Below are 22,424 nucleotides of genomic sequence, written 5' to 3'. Positions count from 1 at the left end.
TGCAGCAGAGGAGGAACTGCTCATCTTTAGAGAAAAGAAATTTTCAAAACTCAATAGGAAAACTAATTTGATCAGTGTTTGAGAAAAAACATAAGCCATTCAGATAGGAAGGAGAAGGGGAAATGAAAAAATATATCAATGATAGTAATAAAATCTCAGTCTCTGAACAGAACAATGCAGAAGTGGAAACAGAAGTGTGAAGAGAGTCAGCAGAAACTAAGAAAATACTCAGCAAGGAGGATGCTTACACAGCACTAGGGGATGTTTTCAGCAAAAAAATCCCATAAATGGAATGCATCCAGTTGCATACACAGGTGAGATACTTCTATACATAAAATAGTGAGAAAACTTTGATTTCTTTAGGAGATCAGAAGAACTTCAGCATTGTGGACTGTGATGTTGGAAATGGACCATGACAGATCAAAAGAAGTGAAGACAGTGACAGGACAAGGAAGAATCTATTTCAGATTGAAATAGAGTTGGTTTAGATTGGATATTAGGAAGAAATTCTTCCCTGTGAGGATGCTGAGAGTGCCCAGAGAAGCTGTGGCTGCTCCTGGATCCCTGGAAGTGTCCCAGGCCAGGCTGGATGGGGCTTGGAGCAGCCTGGGACAGTGGAAAGAAAACTCTCACTCATGAAAACTTCCTTTTTGTCAATAAATCAGCTGATTTTGCTGATAAGCTTAAGCAACTCCACTTTCTGATATGACAAACTTTACAAACACCCTACCTTTCCATAGCCTTGGTTTTGAAAAACTGAGCTAACTCAGGTATTTACTGATTTTTTTTTTTTTCCTGTCACAGCCTTCCAGAGCATCAGGCAGTGGTTGCTACACTAAGATAATGATATTTCCCACAACATGGAACTGGTCTGGATATAATAAAAAAAATAAAGAAGAGAAACAAGGTGTGAAAGGAAGAATAATGTGGTTTGTGAAACCCTCTGAAAGAATCAAGATGAGGACAAGGGAGATCCGATGGACAATCCTCTGAAAGGAATTCAAATTCCAAACTCCAAAGGTTCCCATAGAAATTTGGCTGTTGCAGGTTTGAAGGGAAGAGCACTATGCATAAGGACACAAGGGAAAAAACACAGGAATACATATATATATATATATATATATATATACATATAATTCTGATTTCTCAATGGAAAGAGGCTACCAGCAGATCTGTGCTGCCTCACACAAATCTCAGGGATCTGTAAAAGGGATTGAAGAACAGGCTGACAGATTTTTAGCAGAATCAAACTGCTCAGAGCAGCAAAAATCAAGACTGATTGCAAAGAGCTGTTCAGGGAGTGACTGCTCAGCAATAACCTGGCACAGGAAATCCTGATGGGAAGGTAACACCACTCACAGTCTGGGATTCACATGGAGAGCTATGAGATTTGGGGGCTCTCATTCACAAAATAACAGAAATGCTGGAATTACACTCAATTCCTCCCTGAAACCTCATCTCAGTTCCCAGCAGAAGGAAGGAAGGAAACAGAGAAACCACCTGGAATCACTGAGAAAGAAAATAACCCAAGCAAGAGGATGCTGATGTAAAAATCCATTTGTGTGGTCACACCTCGATTATTGGGGCCAGCTTTGATCAGGCCATCACAAAAATATTTAATGAACAGCACATCACAAAGACCTCTTGGCTATCTGTGGTTTTCTGTCCTGAGCAAAATTCCACACTGAAATAACTCCTATATTTGTCATCCAGGAATCTCAAAGTAAGGGAGGATAATTTTTAAATAGATAATTTAAAAAGAGATAATCATTCAAGTGGCTTTATAGCTGGAGAAGCTGAGCTTTGAGCAGCAATCTGACTTATTCAAAATTAAATAAATGATGAAGGCAGAGGCAGAAGTGAACTCCAGGTCCTCCCCCACCTCATACACCCACTCACTCCAGCAGCTAATTGCTTGCAGTGAATTATTTTTCAAGCAGACACAAAAACCACAGAGGTTGCTCAGCTCTCAAGCACAAGAGGGAAAAAAAAAATCAATTAAAGCAGAGTGAAAGTTTTTTTTGGGGAAAAAAATTGATCTGCCTGTTTGCAAAATTACAAATTTATACAGTTTTGGGTGTGAGAAATACTGCAGAGCAGTTCAGGGCTGGGGGCAATTCTGAGCAGAAGCCACTGAGGGGAAGAGCAGCTCAGAAAACTCCGCTGGTGCCTCTGCCCTGAGCTCTGTCTGACCCTGCTGTGTTCTACCACTTCTCTGGCAGTTTCACATCTAAAACTGAACACACAAAATGTATTTTTCTCAATAAAATCAGGAAGAAATTCACTTTCCTGGTATTTTTATCCCAACTCTTTGCCCCTTCTTTAGCTTCAGTCAGGGGTGTGTGATTAAACTCAGATATGTGACTCTGAGAAGAGATCAGAATTTAAAAACCCCAATGTGCTCATTTGAAGAGAAAATACCTAGTAGAGTGTTTTTCTAGTGCCATCAGAAATTAACTTTCAAAGCATCCAGCTGAATTAGTTCTCTTGTGGGATATGTACAAGTCAAAATCCATTCAGGAATGAAATTAAAAAAAAAAAAAAGATTATCTAAATATTCTCCCTTAGATGTTTTGTCAATAAAAATACAGGTTTCTTGCCCAATATACAGAATCAGCACTTATATTCAGTTTCCTTTATTTCTGAAATTGTCTCTGAAATAGTTTCCCTGTTTTCAGCACAAGTCAATCTCCAAGCTCCTTCTCCAGGCTAAATAGAAAATCAATCAATCAATCAATCAATCAATCAACTCCACACTGCCCCATTCAAAGGTTTTGTACCTGAGATACAACACAATACTGTGATTTAGAGATAGATCTGACAACTGATGCCATGATCAAAAGCCATTTTTTTGGCCAATCTTTATTTCCCAGTGAGGCTCAGAGTTCCTGCATAACCTGTTCCTTGTGCTACACCCTCCTGTGCTGCAACAGCTCAGTGCACAGAGGTGAGGAAATGAGAAATCAAAACCAGTGGAAATAATTTTTGACAGAAAAAAATCCTTAAAATAACATTAAAACAGAATAGCATCTCTAGAAGGAAGTTTTATCCCTCTAAGATTATTCAGCACTCTAATCATACTGAGTGTGATGCTTCTGGAACACACAAAGATGTGTCAAGAGGTAACCAAAGCTCTCCTGAGATGGGCACTGAGCTTGTGGCTCTTCACTCAGGGGTGAAGCCAATTTTAACTGCCCAGGTGGAGTGTTCCCAGGTGCACAGAAACTGTGATTCCATGGAGTATTTACAGTATCAGCTTTTAGTGGTAGTCCTCTTTTAGAAATAACACTAATTTCTTCTTGCAACATTTGTGTCTCATTTTTCCAGCAGAGGCCTGGGGTAGCTGTCTCACAGAATTATCACAGAATGGTTTGGGTTGGGACTTTAAAAGAGCAGCCCCTGCCAGGCAGGGGCACTTTCCACCATCCCAGGTGCTCCCAGCCCTGTCCAGCCATCCCAGGGCAGATGCCAAATTTCAGGGCTCTTAATCCTGCACTTTTCACAGCACCCTTGAAAGGGTCAGTGACTCCAATAACAGCAAGTGCTGCTTCCATCATTATCCAGTTGGAATTTCTTCACATAAGGATCAAAAAAATGAGCGTGTCAAGAGGCTTTAAGACACCCTGGGGTTGTGGGTTTTAATTGGAAACACTCCAAAAGCAAACTGACTGTTCAAATTAAAAAAAAAAAACAAAAAAAACCAAAAGTGGGGGAGCAGATTTTGGGAATCAGGAGTGTGTTTAACAGGAGCTTTCAGATTTGCTGTTCAGATTTTGTTTGCAGAGGGATGCTCCCCCCCCAGCAGGGCTTTCTGAGGAGAATAACCCAAAGGTGAGAGGAGCAAGGGCACACCCTTCACCTTACTTCTGTAATTTGTGTCCCTTCCACTCCACACTGCAATTACTGCTGTCACCTCATTAGTGTTTTAATTAGGGCTCAAGTGCAGGCAGGCCAAGGTAGGAAGGTTCAACTCACAGTGTCAGGTCTGGGCTCTTCACACTGGCCCAGTTTAGAGTGGTCTAAAGGCTGTTTCCAAATTAGTGGCAGATATAATGACCTGTATCAAGAGTGGCAGCTCCCAGCTATACCCCTATTTTCTGTGTCTCTTTGGGTCTTTAAATATTTACAATGCTGTTCTGGGGATAAAAAATCCATTTTCATGAGTCTGTGGTATCTGTCAGATGATTTTATGGATCCTGTGGACTAAATGGGTTACAGAAAATTCAGAGTCACAGATTTCCAGGCAATGATGTGAAATCCAAGTGCTCCAAGTATCACAAATCTCCCATCTTGTGTTGTCTAAACAGGATTTATTTGTGAGGGAATCTCTGTATCAGTGAGGTCAATTTACAGTCAGGCTCCTTCTGGATTTGTGACAGCTCCCTCAACAGCACAAATTTATTTTATATATCACACCCATTGCTATTTCTCTCCTTAGAACATAAAGAAAAGAATTTTTACATAAAAATATACTCCTATTATGGATTTATTTTTTCTCTTTTCAGGTGAACTTTTTGCAGTGTCTTAACAATTAACAGAGAAATGAACTCTCCTGCTCTCAGGACACACACTCAGATCAGCTGCTGGGCAATGAAGAAACTTTTTTCACACTGAATCCCATGAACAGGGCAGTGACAAGGGGAGAACAAGAGGCTTCTCAGCCTGGAGAAAGCTGCCAGTCGTGCCTGTTCAGGAGCATTTGCACCTTCCCAGTGGGTGTTGGAGTGACATAAAAGGACAGCTCCAGCAAACCTTGGTTCCCTAAGAGAGGGGAACACACTGAGCCCTGGGAATTCACTGTTGGTTCACCTGCCTGGAAGAGCAGAATCATTTTTTCAGCTTTGTCCTTACTAATAGCTAACTAATACTTTCCATCCACACTCAGTTTTGGTTTTTTTTCTGGGAAATCACCACTGTGCTTCAGCTGAAGGCTCAAAATGGGTTATGAATGAGCTTCCTTCTCCCTCTGCCTGCTCTTGGTTAGCACAAGAGATGGAGTGTTGGGTAAACAGATAAACACCCTGGTATGTGTGAGCAGCACTGGGAAGGAAACTTCACATCAGGAAACCCAGAAACAAACACACAGCAGTGATGGTGGTGGAGAAAATGGACATGGACTCTGCAAGATGCAACTCCTGACTGTAATTATTACATTTTTCTAAGTAATGTCTGGGACAGAATTGCTGCAGTTGTCATGAGCCCCAAGTGGATGAGCAGATATTGTAATGCACATCCAGCTTTGAGCATTTTTACCTTCCCTCCTCTTAGAACCTTGTACAAAGGCAAACAGCACTGCAGAGGAAGGAGGAAAGAATGGCCCAAACCCAAAAAACAGCAAAAACCAAATCACTTCAATTCTTGCAGTGTTATCCACTTCAGAGAACACCTGAAGATATTTGGCCTTGTTTGTGTCTCATTTCCCATAAAAGCAGATTTGGAACATGACAGATCATGTGGGAGAAATGCAGTGTCCTCCCACCCACATAAACACTTACCAGCAGAACAAGAATCACTGGCCCTTGATAGATGTAGTCAATATATTTCCCTGGCTCTTTTCCAAACCAGCACCTGTGAAAAACAAAACAAAGAAAACAGTTTGTAAATGTAAATTCCCTTCTTTTAGTCTGTAATCTGAAGGACACTTTAGAGAGATGTTCCTTTACTCACTGCATTGTCTAATCCTATATAAATGATCAGCTAGTAATTGAATTTTCTGCTGCACATCACCCATTGTTGGACACAGATCTGAGCCCCACTTTCCCCTCCATCAGAACACTTGTGTTCTCTCTATGGTTTTGGCTATTGCCTATGTAAATATTTACAAAAAATATAAGAACCTGATATAAGAAGGATGCAGGAGATGTCTGAGAAAGGGATTAAAGAATTATTCTGTGTAAGAAAAAAAAACCCACCCTGTTATCCAGTGCAGTGCCCAGAGACACATTCTACAAAGTAAAGGCTGTTAATTAAAGCAAATGTCTCAAGTTGCATAGAAATGATGTCTAAATAAAACACTGAATGGATAAGGAGTCATCCTATTGGCTTTGAAGGCACCTGGGGACCACTGAGGGCTCTGGAAATGATCAAAACCAGGCAGAAGTGGCACTTGGGGACATGGGCTAGTGGAGGACCTGGCAGTGTTGGGTGAGTGGCTGGGTTCCATGATCTGAGACATAACAGAGCCATCACACAAAGCCACCAAATTCCTGCTCCAACATCCCCTTCCAGACTGTCTGAGACAAACCCAAAACAGGCTGGGAAATGGACTCGGGTGAAGTGAAATCACAGTGAACTGAGTGACCCCAGAGCAGAGGAGAGCTCAACACAGAGACTCCCTCACAAATAAATCTTATTTAGACAACACAAGGTGGGAGATCTGTGACACTTGGAGCACTTGGGTTTCACACCATGGCTTGGAAATCTGTCACTCTGTTGGATGTGACACACGTGAGCAAGTGCTGGCCTGAATTCCACTAATTCCAAGTGTTACACAACAAAAGAACCCTGTGACTTCACAGCAACCCACACTGACACTCACTTCACCCTCCTCACTGAGAATAATAAATCTGTTCTGTTTATGGTGGTAAATGAGTGAGAGAGCAGGCTCAGGTCTGAACTCACACCATTCCATTGCCTTGGGGTAGTTTTGTTCCAGGCCAAAAACTAACCAAGTCCAAAACTATTCCTGGGAAACCAATCTGGAGCTAGCAGGAGCCAGAGGACATTCCCAATAGTCCACAAACTGCAGCCCCCCTGATTTTGGGGGCCAAGAAGATTTTATAATACAAGTGTGAATTATTCCAAGCTATTTGGAAGTTGAACCTTAGAAATTAATCCAGGCCCAGCTAATTTAGTATTAAAGATACAGCCACGAGGTCTGGATCCAGAATTCCACCAAGCAAAGACAGTTTTGCATTCATAATTCCTCAAAGCTTACATCATTGGAGCTCCAGATCCCTTAGGAAGTAGATTTTGGAGTTCAAGGGTCTGAGAGTTTTCTTCCCTGTTATGGATACCCCATAACAAATCTATACAGAAAAACTTATGCCTTGCCCTTGTTTGCTTTGTGAAACAGATAATTCAGTGCCACCATGGAAACAGGGGCAATTCCTGAGCCAGGGAGACCACAGAGCCACATTTGCACTTTTACAAGCAGCAAGATGTAATTGGTTGCCTCAAAGAAGTTGGAATCTGTAAGAGACAACTCCACGAGTCCAGGGGAAGTGAGCTGGGATTAGGAAAGCTCTGGTTCAGATGGGATCCTTGTGGATCACACCACAGCCTCTCTCCAAAAGGTGTTGTTTGCTAAAGCAGGAGGAGCTGCTTGCCCATTGCAAGATGCTTTGATTGGGCAGGAGTGCTGAGGGACACAGCTGGAATCAGGAAAACAGGACCTCACAGTTATTTGCCTTTTCTTGGCTCAATTCCCACTTCCTTTAAGTTCCAAATGAATGAGGGAGCTGTGAATGTTTTAGAAATGTGAAAGATGCTATTCCCTGATGCACTGGCTGAAAATGAGTGTGAATTGATAATTTTGCAACTCATCTTCTGAAATTTGGGCATAAAAGCAAGACTTGGAATAAGGTAGTTCCTCCAGCCAAGTTATCATCCAAGAAGAATCCCCAGGGCAGCCTTAAATGAATGAAACTGTGTTTTTGAATTTTACTTTTTTTTTATGTAGCTGGAAAGACATGAAAAAAAAAATTACAAGATATGCCAGGCCAGGAAACAAATTTCTCCAGAACTTGCAAGATCTACATTTGAGAGAAGATTTTGAGAGGCATTTTGGGAGAACTATTTTTTATTGCCTGAAACTCAGAGAGCTAAGAGAAGCAAAGAGTTCCTGGGAAACTGAATTATCAGAGGGACTAATATGAAGCAGACTGAGGCATGTGGCAGAACTTAGTGGGCTAGAAAAAGTCAGCAAAGAACTTGGAACTGAGCTGGTAGAGCACAAATAAGGTTCCAGGTCAAAGGCTGCTGCTTGCTGTTCTTTGGAATTTAAATGTTGCTTAGCTGGAAGACCAAAATGCTGGAATTTATTATCTGAAGTCAAGTATTAGACCAAGGTTGTACTGAGTGAAGAATTAATGTGGATTTATTTCCACACTGAGGAAACAAGGTTGTGGTCAAAGAGACTCTGCAACACGGGACTCTCCAGGGGAGCTGGTGCTCCAAGGTTCCTTTTGTAGTGGAGAAAAAAAAAAAAACCCAACAGCTTTTTTAATCTGTGCTCATCTCATTAGGTTACAAATCAGATCTGTTACATTGTAATCTAAAAATATCTAATTAAATCATAACGCCCAGAGGAGACAGTTATTTGCTAGAAACATTATAAATGTCTGCAATTGATTAGCAATATTTCATATTTAGGGTCTTTACTGTTCCAACTAGGACTTTTAGATGAGGTATGGCAAACTCTTCTGCCAATAACCTGAACTCTTACTTTAAATCCAACACAAGCCATTGCTCCTGCAATAAAATCATTTCTTTAAAACCAAAAAGACAAACTTAAATCACTGACAATTATTTGATGCATCTCTGATAATTATTTGGTGCATCTATGTGAAACAAAAGCTGTTTAAATGCTTTTTATTCCTTTTTTACCTCTGGAAGGATAAATAAACACCCCCTGAATATTGAAAAGGACAATTCAGGAAGCCAGTTGTGATAAGACTCAGAAATGTAAAACACATTTCTGTTGAATAGCACTACTTAATATTCTTCAGGCTTCCCTGACAGTTCTTTATATAACCAAACCCACCACTGGTTTTATCACTATTGTTAATTGGATCTCACTAAAATTCTTCCCCTTAACAGATGCTCATCAATGAAACTACTGCAATAACTCTTAATAACTTGTGTGATTTTTTAAATTGAGATGTAACAGTAATTTTTTTTTCAGAGTTGCCATATTTTTCTAAAGAACTGATGAACCCCAGACGGGATATTTGTCACAGTACCAGTCATAGTTGCCTCACTGTGCAGAAAATTATCTCTATTAAGTACAAAGTTAAAAAATGTTAGGAAGCTGGTTAAAACATTTTCTTGGAATTCTTTCTATTTTGAGCTTTCAAACTACAATGACCTACACAACCTGAACCCCAGCTCAACCTCCAAACAACTTAAATGGATACTGAGATGGAGAAAGAGGAACTTCTCATTTTTCCTGAATTTTGGGCAGTCCCAAACAGTCTTGGAAGCTGCAGGCACGTCCCTGTTTGCTGCCTGTGTCCAGGGTCTGACCTGCTGGGAGCAGCACAGGATTCCCCCAGTGCTCTGGACAAAAGGACAAAAGCTCTGGCAAGGAGCAAAGTCAGGACCCTGGGTTCTAGAAGAGGAACTTCCAGCTGTTTGAAGATGTGTTGGGTTGATGTGTCCAGAAATGTGAATTCTGTCACCATCTGTTGCAGCCGGGTGTGGCAGTGCCCCTGATCTCCTGGCACATATTCTCTGCTAATGGGCCATCTTTAAACCAGCTGGACAATCATCTTTATTTTTCCACAGCCCATCCTCCCTCCAGGAGATATCATCTGCTGCTGGCCCATTGAGTCCCAGTGCATGGCTGATAAAATTCCATCATCCCACTGGGAGATGCTCCAGCCAGGGCAGGAGCCAAGCCTTTCCTACCCAGAGAAAAACTGAGATTTTGGACACCAAGGAACCTTCTTTCCACTGGATTCCAGAGGAAAGCCAGACCTTTCCACATCATCCCTGGAGCTTCAGAGGAAACTGCACCTTCTCCAGGAGCACTGCTCCAGCTGAACCACATCTGCCCCTGCAGGAGGATGCAGCACCATTGAATGGGACTGTGCCACCACCCTGACTGACTGACTGTGTCAGCTTGGATTCTGAACTCTGGCAGGGTTTGGGATTGTTCTTTGTAATACTATATTTCTATTTTAATTTTCCTAGTAAAGAACTGTTATTGTTAATTCCCATATCTTTGCCTGAGAGCCCTTTAATTTAAAAATTATAATAATAATTTTAGGGAGGGGGTTTACATTCTCTATCTGAAAGAGAAGCTTCTTCCTTTATTGGCAGACACCTGTCCTTCAAACCAGGACAGAAGAATTAGTGGATGAAATCCCCCTGGGAACCTGTCCTTAGGGACAGGGGAACTGATCAGACCTGGCAGCTCTTTAGGGACATTTTCTTTGAGAACAAGAGCTCTCCAACCCTAAGTGTAAGAAATCAAACAGGATAGGCAGAGACTGGGCATGGTTGAGCAAGGACCAGATCCTCAAAGTAAGGCAGAAGGAAATGCACAGCCAGTGAAGCAGGAATATGTGACCTGGGATATGATCCAGACATGTATTCATTTCCTAATTTGTTTAGAGAGCCACACAAACACAAATATTAATATCACTTACTGTTCATTTTCATAATACAGCTTGCCAATGGCCCAGGCAATGATGATTGGACAGGGAATACCTGCAGGAGCAAAAAAAAAATATTAGGAGTTAATCATGGATAGATGTATCCATGATACCAAATAAATTCAGATCTGTGTGAGGAGAGCCTGAGTTAATCAATGGGAGATCTAAATAATAGTGGTCCAATCTTGCTTTGCTTGAGACATCACAACTGCTAAGACCTTTTAATTTAAAAAGTAAAAAAGATCATCTCAACAAAACTTTAGTGCCAGTAAGGAAAGTCAATAAAAATATTAACAAGTACCTACATAAATACCTGTATTTCCATAGAAGTGACCAGAAGAATTTTGGCTGACTTAAAGGCAGTTTTGGTCCCTTTTTATTTTCCTGCAGCTGATACAGCAGAATCTTAAAAGACAGTACTTGGAAGTGGGTGTTTAGGTTTTATTTCCCAAACTCCTAGATGCTTGTAAACATACTGGGATCTCTAGATGAAGCACAATTTCAAAACTTTCAACCATTTTTTTTTTTTTTTTAGTTCAATGTTCCTTATGAAACCAGATTGTGAGAAAGAATAGCTTGATACCCTGCAGTATCAGAATTCTTGTTTTTTTCTCTTTCTGAAGGATCCAGATACTTTTAACTTTACAGACATCACTGCAGTCTCTAACAAATGTCAGGCCTTCCAAACCAGCTGGTTTGAAGGGGATTTGGTGGAGGAGGAACCTGGAAGGAGGAAGAGTAAATGGAAGTGGCCTCTTGATACACTCAGGCAAGGATTAGATTGATATCACAATTAAAAGGGGAGACTTTTTCCCTCTCTATTCTCTCTTCAACTTCTCACCTCAGGAAAACCCAAACAGGTCCATTCCCATCCAAACTGCAGGTTCATGTGTCTCTGAAACCACAGAAATCCCTGATGTGAGTGCATGGGCAGAGCCCCAGCTCTGAGTATCTGCTGCTACCCCAGTGAGAGTGACATGACTTAAACCCCCATGGAGGAGTAGAGATGGATTTGTCTCTAACACAACTTTGTCCCTTTTAATCTCCCACCTGCTGCCCCTTCTGTGGAAATGGAGGTTTTAAAGATGGAAAGAGAACCACAACACAGAGGGGATGGGGCAGAGTTGCTGAGGAATCATCTTTAACCTCAGCAAGGAGAACAGCAGCTCTGATCTCCTGCCCCATCATCCCTGGTGGCTCCTGTGCCCTTCAAATGATTGAGTTTTGTTTCATCCTGTTCACCACAGACTCAAAGGATCTGGTGCACTTGTTTTCCCAAGTTTTGGAGAGGAAAGGACAGAGAAAATGGAGCCACGTCCTCTGTCATGAAGGAAAACATTTTACTTTTCCTTGTTAAGTGAATAATAGCGATTTGAGAATTAGACTGGTAAAAAATGTGTATGAGGAGGCAGAGCAGAGGCAGAATGCACCCAAAAGGTGGCTGGAAAGGTTTATTCAGCTCACAGCATTCCCACATTAGCAATGAGAGACCCAGAGGATTCTGACAGAGGTAGGGAGCAAAAACACCAGGGTCAAACCAGTCTGTGGGTCTGAGAGCTGTGTAAGCAGCTGATTGTCCAGATTGCTGAGAGAATTGAAAACTATTGGGGAAAAAATTCCATCAACTCCCCAGATAAACATCTTCTTTCTACCATAACTCCTCTTTCCTCCCATTTGATTTTGTATTGAATTACATATTTTGTTTCAAAGGCTGTTTCTGCCTTCAGAACTGCAATCCAATTATTTCTGCAGAGGGGAAGAGGCACTTCTGAACAAAATGTCATTCTGCTTTCACAAAAGAAAATATTGGTGACTTTTTCCACCTTTCTTCCTTCAACAGTAAAGAACTGCTAGATTCACTGGTTCTGTCTGACCTCAGATTTTCATTCAAGTGAACAAACTGCCTGCATGGGGCTTGTCCTGCCAAACATCTCCTGGCTGAGTTCAAAACATGGAGCTGTTGGCTGGGAAGGTCCTCTGAAGTGTTTGCTCCAATTTCCAGCTCTGAGCAGAACTATCAATACTCACCCACCTCAGCCAGGGCTTAGCCTGGCTGAATTTTTAATAACCCCAAGGTCAGAGGTTTCACAGCTTTTAAGTCACATGTTTCAGTGTTCCAGCATCTCCTGGTACATTTTCTGTTTTCTTAACATCCAACTGGAACCTCTCAGTCTGCAGTTTATGGATATTGTTGCTTTTTATACCAAGCAGAATTTGGCTCCATCATCTTTGTAATTATCTTTCAAATCACTCCTGGTACCAAACAGTTCCTTTCTCATCTTCCTCTTTGCCAGATTAAAGCAACTCAGCTCCTTCAGCCTCACATCACAGCTCCTTGGTATCCCTGATCACAATTTCAGCTGGAGAATCTCCAGTTTTCCATATCCCTTTCTGACCTCATAACTGACCACAGCATCCCAAAGGCAGCTTTGCCACAGCTGAGTCTCTGAGCAGCCCCAAGGCCAGCACAAAGATGATGTGTGATTCTGCTGAAGGCTGTTTGCTAGGAACAAATCCCTCAGCAGCCCCAACAACAACTGCAGAGCTGAGCAGATCATGAGGCTCTTTTCCAAGTCAGCCCCTCACTTAGAAGTGTTTGTTCAGACTGAGTGGTCCAGATTTCACCCCAGGGGGATTAATAATATTTATTCTTGCCTCTCTTTGTCTTTAACACTTTAATGCCAGGTACCAGAGGACACCATTTTAAGCACAAAGGTCACTTACACCATCCTATGAAGAGAAAGACCCATTTCCTCAGCTTATCTGTGGAGTAGGTCATCACTATAGCAGTGTGTAAGTAGCAGCCTTCCACAAACATCCAGAAGAAGTTGGTCACCACAAAATAATTGTAGACAGTGGTAATACATCGACACCAGGGCTGGAAAGGGAATGGAAAAGAATATTTTAAAATCATGGTGAGAACATGTAAAAGATTCTGCATGTTGTTATTCCTTAAAAAATCAGTGGTAGAATTCATTCATGGGATGCAGATTGATCCTGTGGCTTGGAATCACAATATTTTAGGTGCTGACAGAACTCACAGTTCCATCTGTGACCTTCTCAGGCTGGCTTTGACCATTACATGCTGTAAAAAAACCAGGATCTGCTGTCTGTAAGTCACACCATGTCACCTCTCACCTCTGAATTTTGCCACAAGCTCAACAGGATTTTTCTGGGTGTCAGTGAAGGCATCTCCCAAAATGGCTGTGGGAGGCACAATGAGCTCCAGATGGGAACATCCCAGCAATAAATCACAAGGAACTCAGGGTAATTTCCACAGTGCTGCTCACCTAAGTCGGGCAAAACTTCCTTCTCACCAAGCAGACATTCCCTGTAGCACAACTCTAATTACCTGGCTTCTCTCCTTGATTTTGGTCACTTTGGTCTCACCATTCTCCAGCCTTTTAATTAATCCTAGTGAAATATTTGGAACTTTTACCCTCAGTTAATTTTATTTTAGGTTTCATATGCAGGACACATTGATGGTTTACAGGCAGACAACAGAGCAACAGATGCACCACCAAGCCCAGGAACATTCTGGGGTATAAGAATTTAAGAATTTCTGGGCAAGAAACACAGTTACAAAATGACAGCCTATCCACAAGCTGTGATCACTTCTGTTTTTTGAATGGAAATAAAAAGAAGAAATCTTTTGTATGTGTTAACACTTTCATTTCTGTATTATTTCATTAATATTTGAAATTTAGCTTGGCTTCACCTTTAAAACAGGGTTAAAGCCCAAAACAACCCAGAAGAAACTGAAACATTTTCTTTTCAAAAGTTTGTTTAAATAAAATTTCCCTTTCCTTTCCTTTCCTTTCCTTTCCTTTCCTTTCCTTTCCTTTCCTTTCCTTTCCTTTCCTTTCCTTTCCTTTCCTTTCCTTTCCTTTCCTTTCCTTTCCTTTCCTTTCCTTTCCTTTCCTTTCCTTTCCTTTCCTTTCCTTTCCTTTCCTTTCCTTTCCTTTCCTTTCCTTTCCTTTCCTTTCCTTTCCTTTCCTTTCCTTTCCTTTCCTTTCCTTCTGTTAAAAATCAATTATATCCAGTTAATTTTTCCTGTGTCAAAACTAGGAGGAACTGGCTGGTGGATTGGGAAGATTCAGGGACAGACAGAGACAAATACAAATAGTGATGGTGAGATCTCCCCCTACATGACTTCTATAGGAGACCAGGATAAAATGAATTTTGAAGAAGTCTACTGTGGATTTATTAATATTGAATAGTAAACCAAAATTGCAGAGCTCATTAGTTCACATCTTTCTTTTTATTTGAGTGAGGATTCTTGATCCCCACATGTAACCACCATTAGGCTCCAGATAACTTCACCAATTCCTTCTTGATTTTTTTGTAAGCATTATAAACTTAATGCAAAATATTTCCACATTGATGCTTCTGTATCTGTTATTTAATCTCCACTGATCAGCACAGAAGGGATGTTCCCATTCATTTTGGTGGTGTTATTTTGACTGACTTATCCCACAATCACATAACAAAATGATCACCAAGCTTTTATAAAGCAGCTTTCCCACAAAGGCTGCAGAAGAAGAATTAATGAAAACTGGGGCAGGTGATTATCCATCTTTATAATTGCAGGTTTATATTTTCATTGTCACTTTGTGCTCACATTTTAAGAGGTATTTAAATCCTGTCTCCAAGAGATTTTTCCTAATAAACTGTGAAAATCTCCATGAAGATTTGCAGCATTATCACAAAGCAAGACACACAGCATGAAACTGTTGGCCATAAAGCTCATAAAAACTCCAGCTTCTGGAGTGTCAGCAACACAGACAGAGCAAACACTGAATTAACAGAATTTACATTTAAGAGTGTCTGGATGAATAACAATAGAGATATATGCATGGACATCTTCTTTATGTGGGAACTAATGATTTCTCTGTTTTCCTAAATCATGGGGCTGAAGTTCAGATGTCAAATCTGACATTTGAAGAGCTCATCAAGGATGATGAGTGCCCAGCTGACACTGAAATGAAGGGAAGCATGGCAGAGTCTCTGAGCATGTGGATAAGTGTCCCTTGCAATATTTACACAAAGAAACAGCAGCCAAACTCCAGGGCAGGGCCTGGCACCTCCCAGCACTCACCTCATTGCTCTCGTGGATGTTGTGATCTATCATTTGGAGCAGAAACCACATCACATTCCTCAGGATGAACGTGGTGATCAGGTTCCAGTGGATAATATTCCGTAGGCATCTGATACTCCTGAGCAGGGAAACACATTTAAGGGAGCATATAGAGTGAATACATACACACACACAGTAACTATGTAAAACAAATGAGTAAATCCTGCTCATTGCACAATTTACCCCCTCCAACCCCTCTGTTACTCTGTGAAACAGGAGGTTTGTGTTTTTGCAAAACCATGTGCAACAATTTGTCTTGACCACCCAATTGAATCAATTCAAGCAAGTGTAACAGTGTACTAGGAAAAAAAAAATAAATCTAACACTCATTTCATCCTTGGTTATTAGTTTTGCTGCCCTTCCCTCCATCTCTAGAACAACTGGAAAAGCCTCTGAACAACCAGGCTGCCCTGGAGGCTGCTGAGCTGCTCACAGAAGGAGAATTAGTGACAAATATTTGTGCTGGAGTGGCAGAGCTGGAGTATTTACATTTGTTAATTCTTGAACAGGCTCACCTGTGTGAGTTTGAATTAATGCAACAGGAGAGCATGAACTGCCTGGTTTTCAATCCTGGGCTTAGCTGGCTGTACCTTAAACAAGGCAGAGCTGCACATCCTCCTTCATCAGGAAATATTTGTCTGGTTTTAGTTCCTTCCCAGCCCCCATTCAGGTGCAATGTAAATTATGAGCACAATGTAAAATATGAGCTACAGTAAGCTGGGACACAGTGCCATAAAACAAAAGAGGGCACATCTGAACAGACTTGCTGCTGGAAATGGTTCCAGGAGGCATTTGGGGCATGATGCTATTGCCAGAAAACAAAGCAAGGCAGAGTCACTCGTGACAGGTTCAGTCATTTAAGACCAGAAAATTTCTCTTCTGGTTTTTTGTGAACTGGTAAAGGATGGCAAGCACCAAGCTGCAGCATTGCAGTTACAGAATCTTCAATTAAATGATCTTTTCTCAGCTAAAAGCAAACCACTCCATTTATGAAAATCACTTCCACCAGGGTTCAAACAGCTTGAGCACTTTCTGGGACTTGGCAGTGGCTGTATCAGGCTCCCTGCTTGCCAGGGAAGCTGCCAGATAATGTGGGACAAACACAGAAAGTGGCTCAAAGCTGCTCAGCTGGAACTGACTGATCTCACCCCAGGGACAGCAAAAGAGAGTCACAATCCAGTAACCAACTTTTTGTTGCCTCAGGTCTTTTGCACGACAAACAAGCCACTCTTCTTAACAACAAGCACTATTTCCTACCATAAAACACTTGCAGTACTTTTCCTAGGACTAAATTACTCAGTCTTCGGGCCAGAAGCAATTCTGTTATGTCCTTCAGCCTCACAAATCTCTCAGAGATTTCAAGCAATTTAGCAAAAAAAAAAAAAAACAAACAGAAGACCTCCCACATATGAGTTACAGAGAGACACTCAGAGGTATAACCCTGATAAGCCAATGTTAAAACAGCCTCTGAGTTTAACAGCTGAGGCTGCCAGAATGAAATTGGTATTTGGTTTGAGAGCCTCAGTGACTCATGATGAGTTAATCTGGAGAACAAATCTCCACTGCTCAGACCCTCTATCTATTATTTAAGCCACAAACTCCAAAACATTGCTCTTGGATGTGTCAAGCATGTCTTACTTTGAGAATTTCACTTCTAACAAAAGGTGAGGTTCAGGGTTTGGCTTTCAAAGAAATGAGGCAACCAAGCTGCTCTTGCTGAGCCCCAGGTGACACCTGGCTGAAATATCCTACTCAGGGCTGTCCTCTGTGGATCATCCTGCACTGAAATGTCCTGCAGCTGCTCTTCACCTACATGTTTATTCACTCCCTCCAGGTCAAGGGTTAGCAAATGAAAGGATGAGTTTGAAACATTGCTTCTAGGGAGAGAAGGAAGTAAGAGACTAAAGCTAAGGAAATTCAAGTCAAACTGTGAGTTATTGGGATGAAATTAATTGCTTTTGAGAGCTCTAGCAACAATATTTGCCACCTGAATGTATATCTTGGAAAAGGTAAGATAAAGCAGTGGAGGAAAAAAAAAATCCTTCCTGCAGGCACCCATTTAGATAAAGATATATTTAGGCATTTTTTAATTTAAACATACCATATGCTGGCACATCACTAAACCTGGCTAGGGGAAATCTCATTGCCACAAGATTTACAGCAGGACATTGCACTGGACACACAGGCAAACAGCATCAAATAGAGTTGTAGTTTTTCAGTTCATAAAAAAGATTTTTTCACCCAGGAAGATCCCAGCCATCAAAACCACATTGTCTTCTTTGTCTTGTGACTCAGTGGAGTTGATGATCTCAAAGGACTTTTCCAACCATGACAATTCTATGGTGATACATTTTTATTTAGTGCCTGCATGATCTTTGCCCTCCTTACTGTTTCTTGGTTCCTACTGGTTTTTACTCTTTGCCCATCAGCCTGCATCCTTCAGACCTCCAGTGATGTCTGTGCAGGATCCAGAGCAAGAGGGTCTGTTCTGTGCTGGAAACCCCCAACCTTAACAGATAATTATCAAAACACTCCTTGTTTACAAAAAGCCCTGTTTGTTGAGGGAAGGTGTGTTCCTGGTGTAAAATTCAGTAAAGTCTAAATGTGGCCAGCAGCTGGAATTGACCCAACTGAAGCTCTGGCTCTGGACATGAAGCAGGGACAGGTGGATCTCTGTCACACTGCCTTTAGCAAAAGCCCTATTTTGGGTGTGAGTGCCCTCACACCACTGCCTCATTCCCTTCTGGAGACACTGGGTGTGGGGCTTGGATAGTAAATAAGTGTTTTCACCTGCTAGAAAGCTTCCTGGTTTTGGGACTAACAGAGCCATGAAAGATGATCTGAGAGATGCCTGGAAGTGTCACAGACTTCCTTAAATAACTCAGGTAGTGATGTGACCCAAGGCACAGAATGGTTTTAACCTTTTCCTTTTTTTTTTTTTTGTTTTGTTTTGTTTTTTCTCTTTCATTTTCTTTTAATAAGAGTCCCACCTGGACACAGAAAGCTTCTTATTGTTCACAACAAGCCCAGAGCCCCTGGTTCTGTCTCCTAACTGCCCCCAGCATAGAAATCACAGTGGCATTAATGCAATTCACAGCCAAGGCCAGAGAAAGCTTGAGAAATAACTGTGTCAGGTTTGTAGAGGGGAGGGAGAATCTAGAGGATAATTAAGTGTGTGGAGGCTGCAGGGCACAGCAGTGCAGGGCTGCAGTGATGAACAGGGGAACAGTCTCTTGGCAGCCACCTGAGAAAGCTGCTCTCATTTTGAGGCACTGCTGCAGGGTGGAATTATTGTAATTTAGAAGGTGTAAAGCATCTGGAGGGGTACTGAGGAAAGGTCTCCTCACTCCAGGCTTTACTCATGTGAGACTGCTCTGCTGGGTCAGGAGCTCAGAATTCATCTCTGCAGCCAGGCTGGAGTGTGAGGTGGGCACTGAATGAAGGACATTTCCCACACTGGGCAACAAAAGTGCTGAACAACAGGAGACCTGCACACAGCTAATGTTTGCTGAAAGGACAAAACTGACCTTGTCATACTCATTCATCTCAAAGCCTGAGGAAAAAAAACCTCAGAACACTCATAGGAGTCATTTATCCTGACCCAGGTCTTTTCCTGGCTCTTTGTAAATAGAAGGTAGCTTAAATTTATGAGCCTTAATTTAAATGCAAATACTCCTGTTGTTCATGAAAATGACCTGTCCCATTTTGAAAACTTAAACACCCATATCAGTCTTCTATGAAAATGAGCCCACAATTACTTTCTCCTGGATTAATTATTGGCTTTGCTCTGTGGAGTGGAAAAGTAACCAATAGCAATAACTGCCCTCACAGGCTGCACAGAAAAAGAACATTCCTATCACTGCAACTGGCAGGAGGGGGAATTTAAAACACATTAAACTGTGTTACAAGACAGTGAACTGAGCTTTTCTAGAGGCACAGGGGTTGGCATGAATGAATTCTCTCAAAATCCAGAAGCTAAGAAATTCGGGTGTGTTCTTACTTCAGGAGGGGGATGTCACAATGTGGGAGTGGGGTAGTGGCAGCATGAAGAAAATGAGAGCACAGAGAGCAGAGCTGCCTCTCAAGAGGGAAAGAGGCACAGGGGAAAGGGGAGGAATGGGAGCTGAGAGGACTGGGTGCTGAACTGCTGCTTCAGACACAATTAGAGCACTGTTGGAAGAAATTGTGATTTACAGAGCCTTTCAGAGTTCCCCAGCCCAAAGGATCTGATGATAGAAGGTTTCCTATTCATCTTCATGTCAGGTAACATCACTTATGCATTTCCACTTGTTTTACAAGCCTTTATACGTGCTGAATGGTGCAAGAACAGCAGCACAAATCACCACCCCAGAGATCCTGGAGGCTGGCACATCACAAGACACCACAGACTGAGGCTACAGGCTTCCACTGAGGAGGATTTAATTATTTCCTTCTACTCTAATCCTTTTCAGATCAAAATCACTGGTCAAAGCTTTCGCTGGACTCTTCTGGTAGCTCTTCCCTGGTCTGAGGATGGATGAAATAAAGAGAGAAGCTGCAGCAATTCACTCACCACAGACTTCAAGATTGAGGTTGGAATATAAAGACATAAGAACTTCCATGTTTACTCAGACCAATGTGCCATTGAGGCTGGAATCAGTCCCTGTGGGAATCAGTAAGAATTAATTTGGGAAAGAGCACTGGAAACAGGGGAGCTGAACTGCAAGGTGTTCCTTGCTCTTACCTCCTTGCTCCTGGCAGTCAGAAGATATTCCTGATTCAGAGACTGCATTTAAACTCTTGAATGACCTCACTGGTGACCCCAACTCCTCCCAGGAGTCACTGGACTCCTTTTGTGGTTTATGTTCCCTGGGGTCAGACCATGGATTACTCCACTAACAGGATGAAGAGCTCATAACCTTTTATTCACAGTAGAACACCTTTGTCTGTGTGGGTTCCTCTTCTCTGCTTGTCTCCCACTCCCAAGGGCTGGATGAGGAGACATTTCCTCACAAATTCACCCCCTCCTGTTCTTTGGGAGCTGCAAGGTGAAGAACAGAAAAAGCCTGGATCTGGACAGCAAGAAACTGCTCATCCATGGGCTGTGGGAGCAAGCTGGGAGGAGTGCTTGGTGCTGCATCCTGCAGACACACAGTTCATGCAGCAATTTCACTCCTGGCTGTGCCTGACAGCAGGTTTTGGGCAGGAAATACCCCCCTGAAATACAGCAAGGTCAGACAGGTACAATCAAGGGATGTGTGCCACCCTGAGTGAAGGAGCAGGCAGAAAGAAAAGGATTTCCTTGAGAAGAGAAAAAACCAGATAATTTCTGACATGCAGAGAAAAGATATTGTCACTGGAGGCATCTTGGCTTTGTGAATGAAAGAGTTCATTGGTTCCTCATGATTTCTTAAGAACCAGTGCTGAATGGTGTCCAGACAGCTCCTGAAAGGCAGGAGTTTCTGATGAGGGCCTGATGCACAGGCTGTGGGCTGGAGCAGAGCTGTCCTCATACCCTGATGTTTGCATGTCTTCATATCCTCATGTTTTCATGTCTTCATGACCCAGACAACTGGTTAAGGGACAAGAAGCACAAATAGCATTCTCCTCTATTCTTCCAGTTGGAGGGAATGATGAGGGAAGGAAGAGGAAGAGCTCATTAATACTTGGCTCTGAGCACGGTGTCACTAAAGAATTTTGTGTTTCTTTCATCATGGGTTGATCTGCATGACACCAAACCTGTTTCAAAGGCTGATGATGTGAGGTTTTGGGTAGAGGAGTGTAGCAAGTGACAGCACAGTCTCATGGGAGACTGAGATATGAAGTGCCTTGTTTTATATTTGCAGGAATTTGGGGACAACAGTAATGGAACTTGTGCAGAGATGGAAACAAATCTGGGGAAGGATTTGAAGCACAAGTTTGATGAGGAGCAGCTGAGGGTGTTTAGTTTGCAGAAAAGGGAGCTTAGGGGAGACCTTCTCACTCTTTCTGACAGGAGGATGCAGCCAGGTGGGGATCAGGCTCTGCTCTCAGGGAACAAGGGACAGGACCAGAGGAAATGGCCACAAGTTGCATCAGGGAAGATTCAGATTGGGTATTTGGAAAAATTTCTTTGCTGAAAGGATTATCAGGCATTGGAACAGTCTGCCCATGGCAGTGGTTGAGTCACCATCCCTGGAAGTGTTCAGAAAACATTTAGATGTGGCCCTTGGGGACAGGGTTAAGTGGACCTGGCAGTGCTGGGGTAATGGTTGGAGTCAGTGATCTCAGAGATTTACTCCAACCTCAATGGATCTCCATGGGTCTGTAGAAGGTGTGTGTATTGCAGTGAATCCAGAGTCCCAGAGGCTGCCACACCCAATGAGATTATCTGGGATTTGGGATAAACCTCCCTCTCACCACACACACAGCACTGGGCTCAGCTCTGCAGCAGGCTGGACATGAAGGAGCAATTAAGGTGAAAGCCAACATGCTTCTCCTCGGCCTTCCTAATTAGTAAATCAAGAGTGAGGTGTATTGTGAGAAGCTGCACACAACAACCCCTTTATTGGATCTCAGAATTCGATCTCCCATGTTGTTCCTGACTTTGTTTCCTACCACCAGCACCCTGAACTGCCTCGTGTGCAGGGTGTCAGAGCTGGGCTTCACAAACAAAAACAGCAGCAGAGGGAAAGAAAAGCAGAAATCTCCAGCAGCTAACTGCAGCTGGGCCAGAGATGGGCAGAAAGAGCTTCTGATTGCTGGTAGAGTGAGATGTCCTTCTGATTATTCCCACCAAATGACTTTAATTGTGTGATTCAACAGAGAAAGCAGAGAAATAGAAACCCCACTCTTTTGACTTGCAGAATTGTGAGATCTGGAAAGGCAGAAAGAAAATCACATCAACTCTTTCTGCAAAGGTGGCCTCATTGATTCAGAAATGGACATCT

At 42.3% G+C, this 22,424-nt stretch overlaps 1 protein-coding gene across 3 annotated transcripts in view; it reads right to left on the bottom strand.

Annotated features, from left to right (window-relative positions):
• Positions 1-22,424, bottom strand: part of CRHR2 (corticotropin releasing hormone receptor 2) — a 129,822-nt gene that overhangs the window by 22,237 nt on the left and 85,161 nt on the right. For all 3 annotated transcript variants that reach the window (XM_079300330.1, XM_079300332.1, XM_079300331.1), the window contains 4 exons: positions 15,478-15,595; positions 13,104-13,257; positions 10,374-10,434; positions 5,496-5,568 (listed from right to left, as the gene is read on the bottom strand). In XM_079300330.1, the coding sequence (XP_079156456.1) occupies positions 5,496-5,568; positions 10,374-10,434; positions 13,104-13,257; positions 15,478-15,595 (406 nt within the window). The remainder of the gene's footprint in view (positions 1-5,495; positions 5,569-10,373; positions 10,435-13,103; positions 13,258-15,477; positions 15,596-22,424) is intronic.

The sequence above is a fragment of the Erithacus rubecula genome (genome assembly GCF_903797595.1).
Source record: "Erithacus rubecula genome assembly, chromosome: 3".
Lineage (NCBI taxonomy): Eukaryota > Metazoa > Chordata > Aves > Passeriformes > Muscicapidae > Erithacus > Erithacus rubecula.
This window is presented reverse-complemented; position numbering and strand designations above follow the sequence as displayed.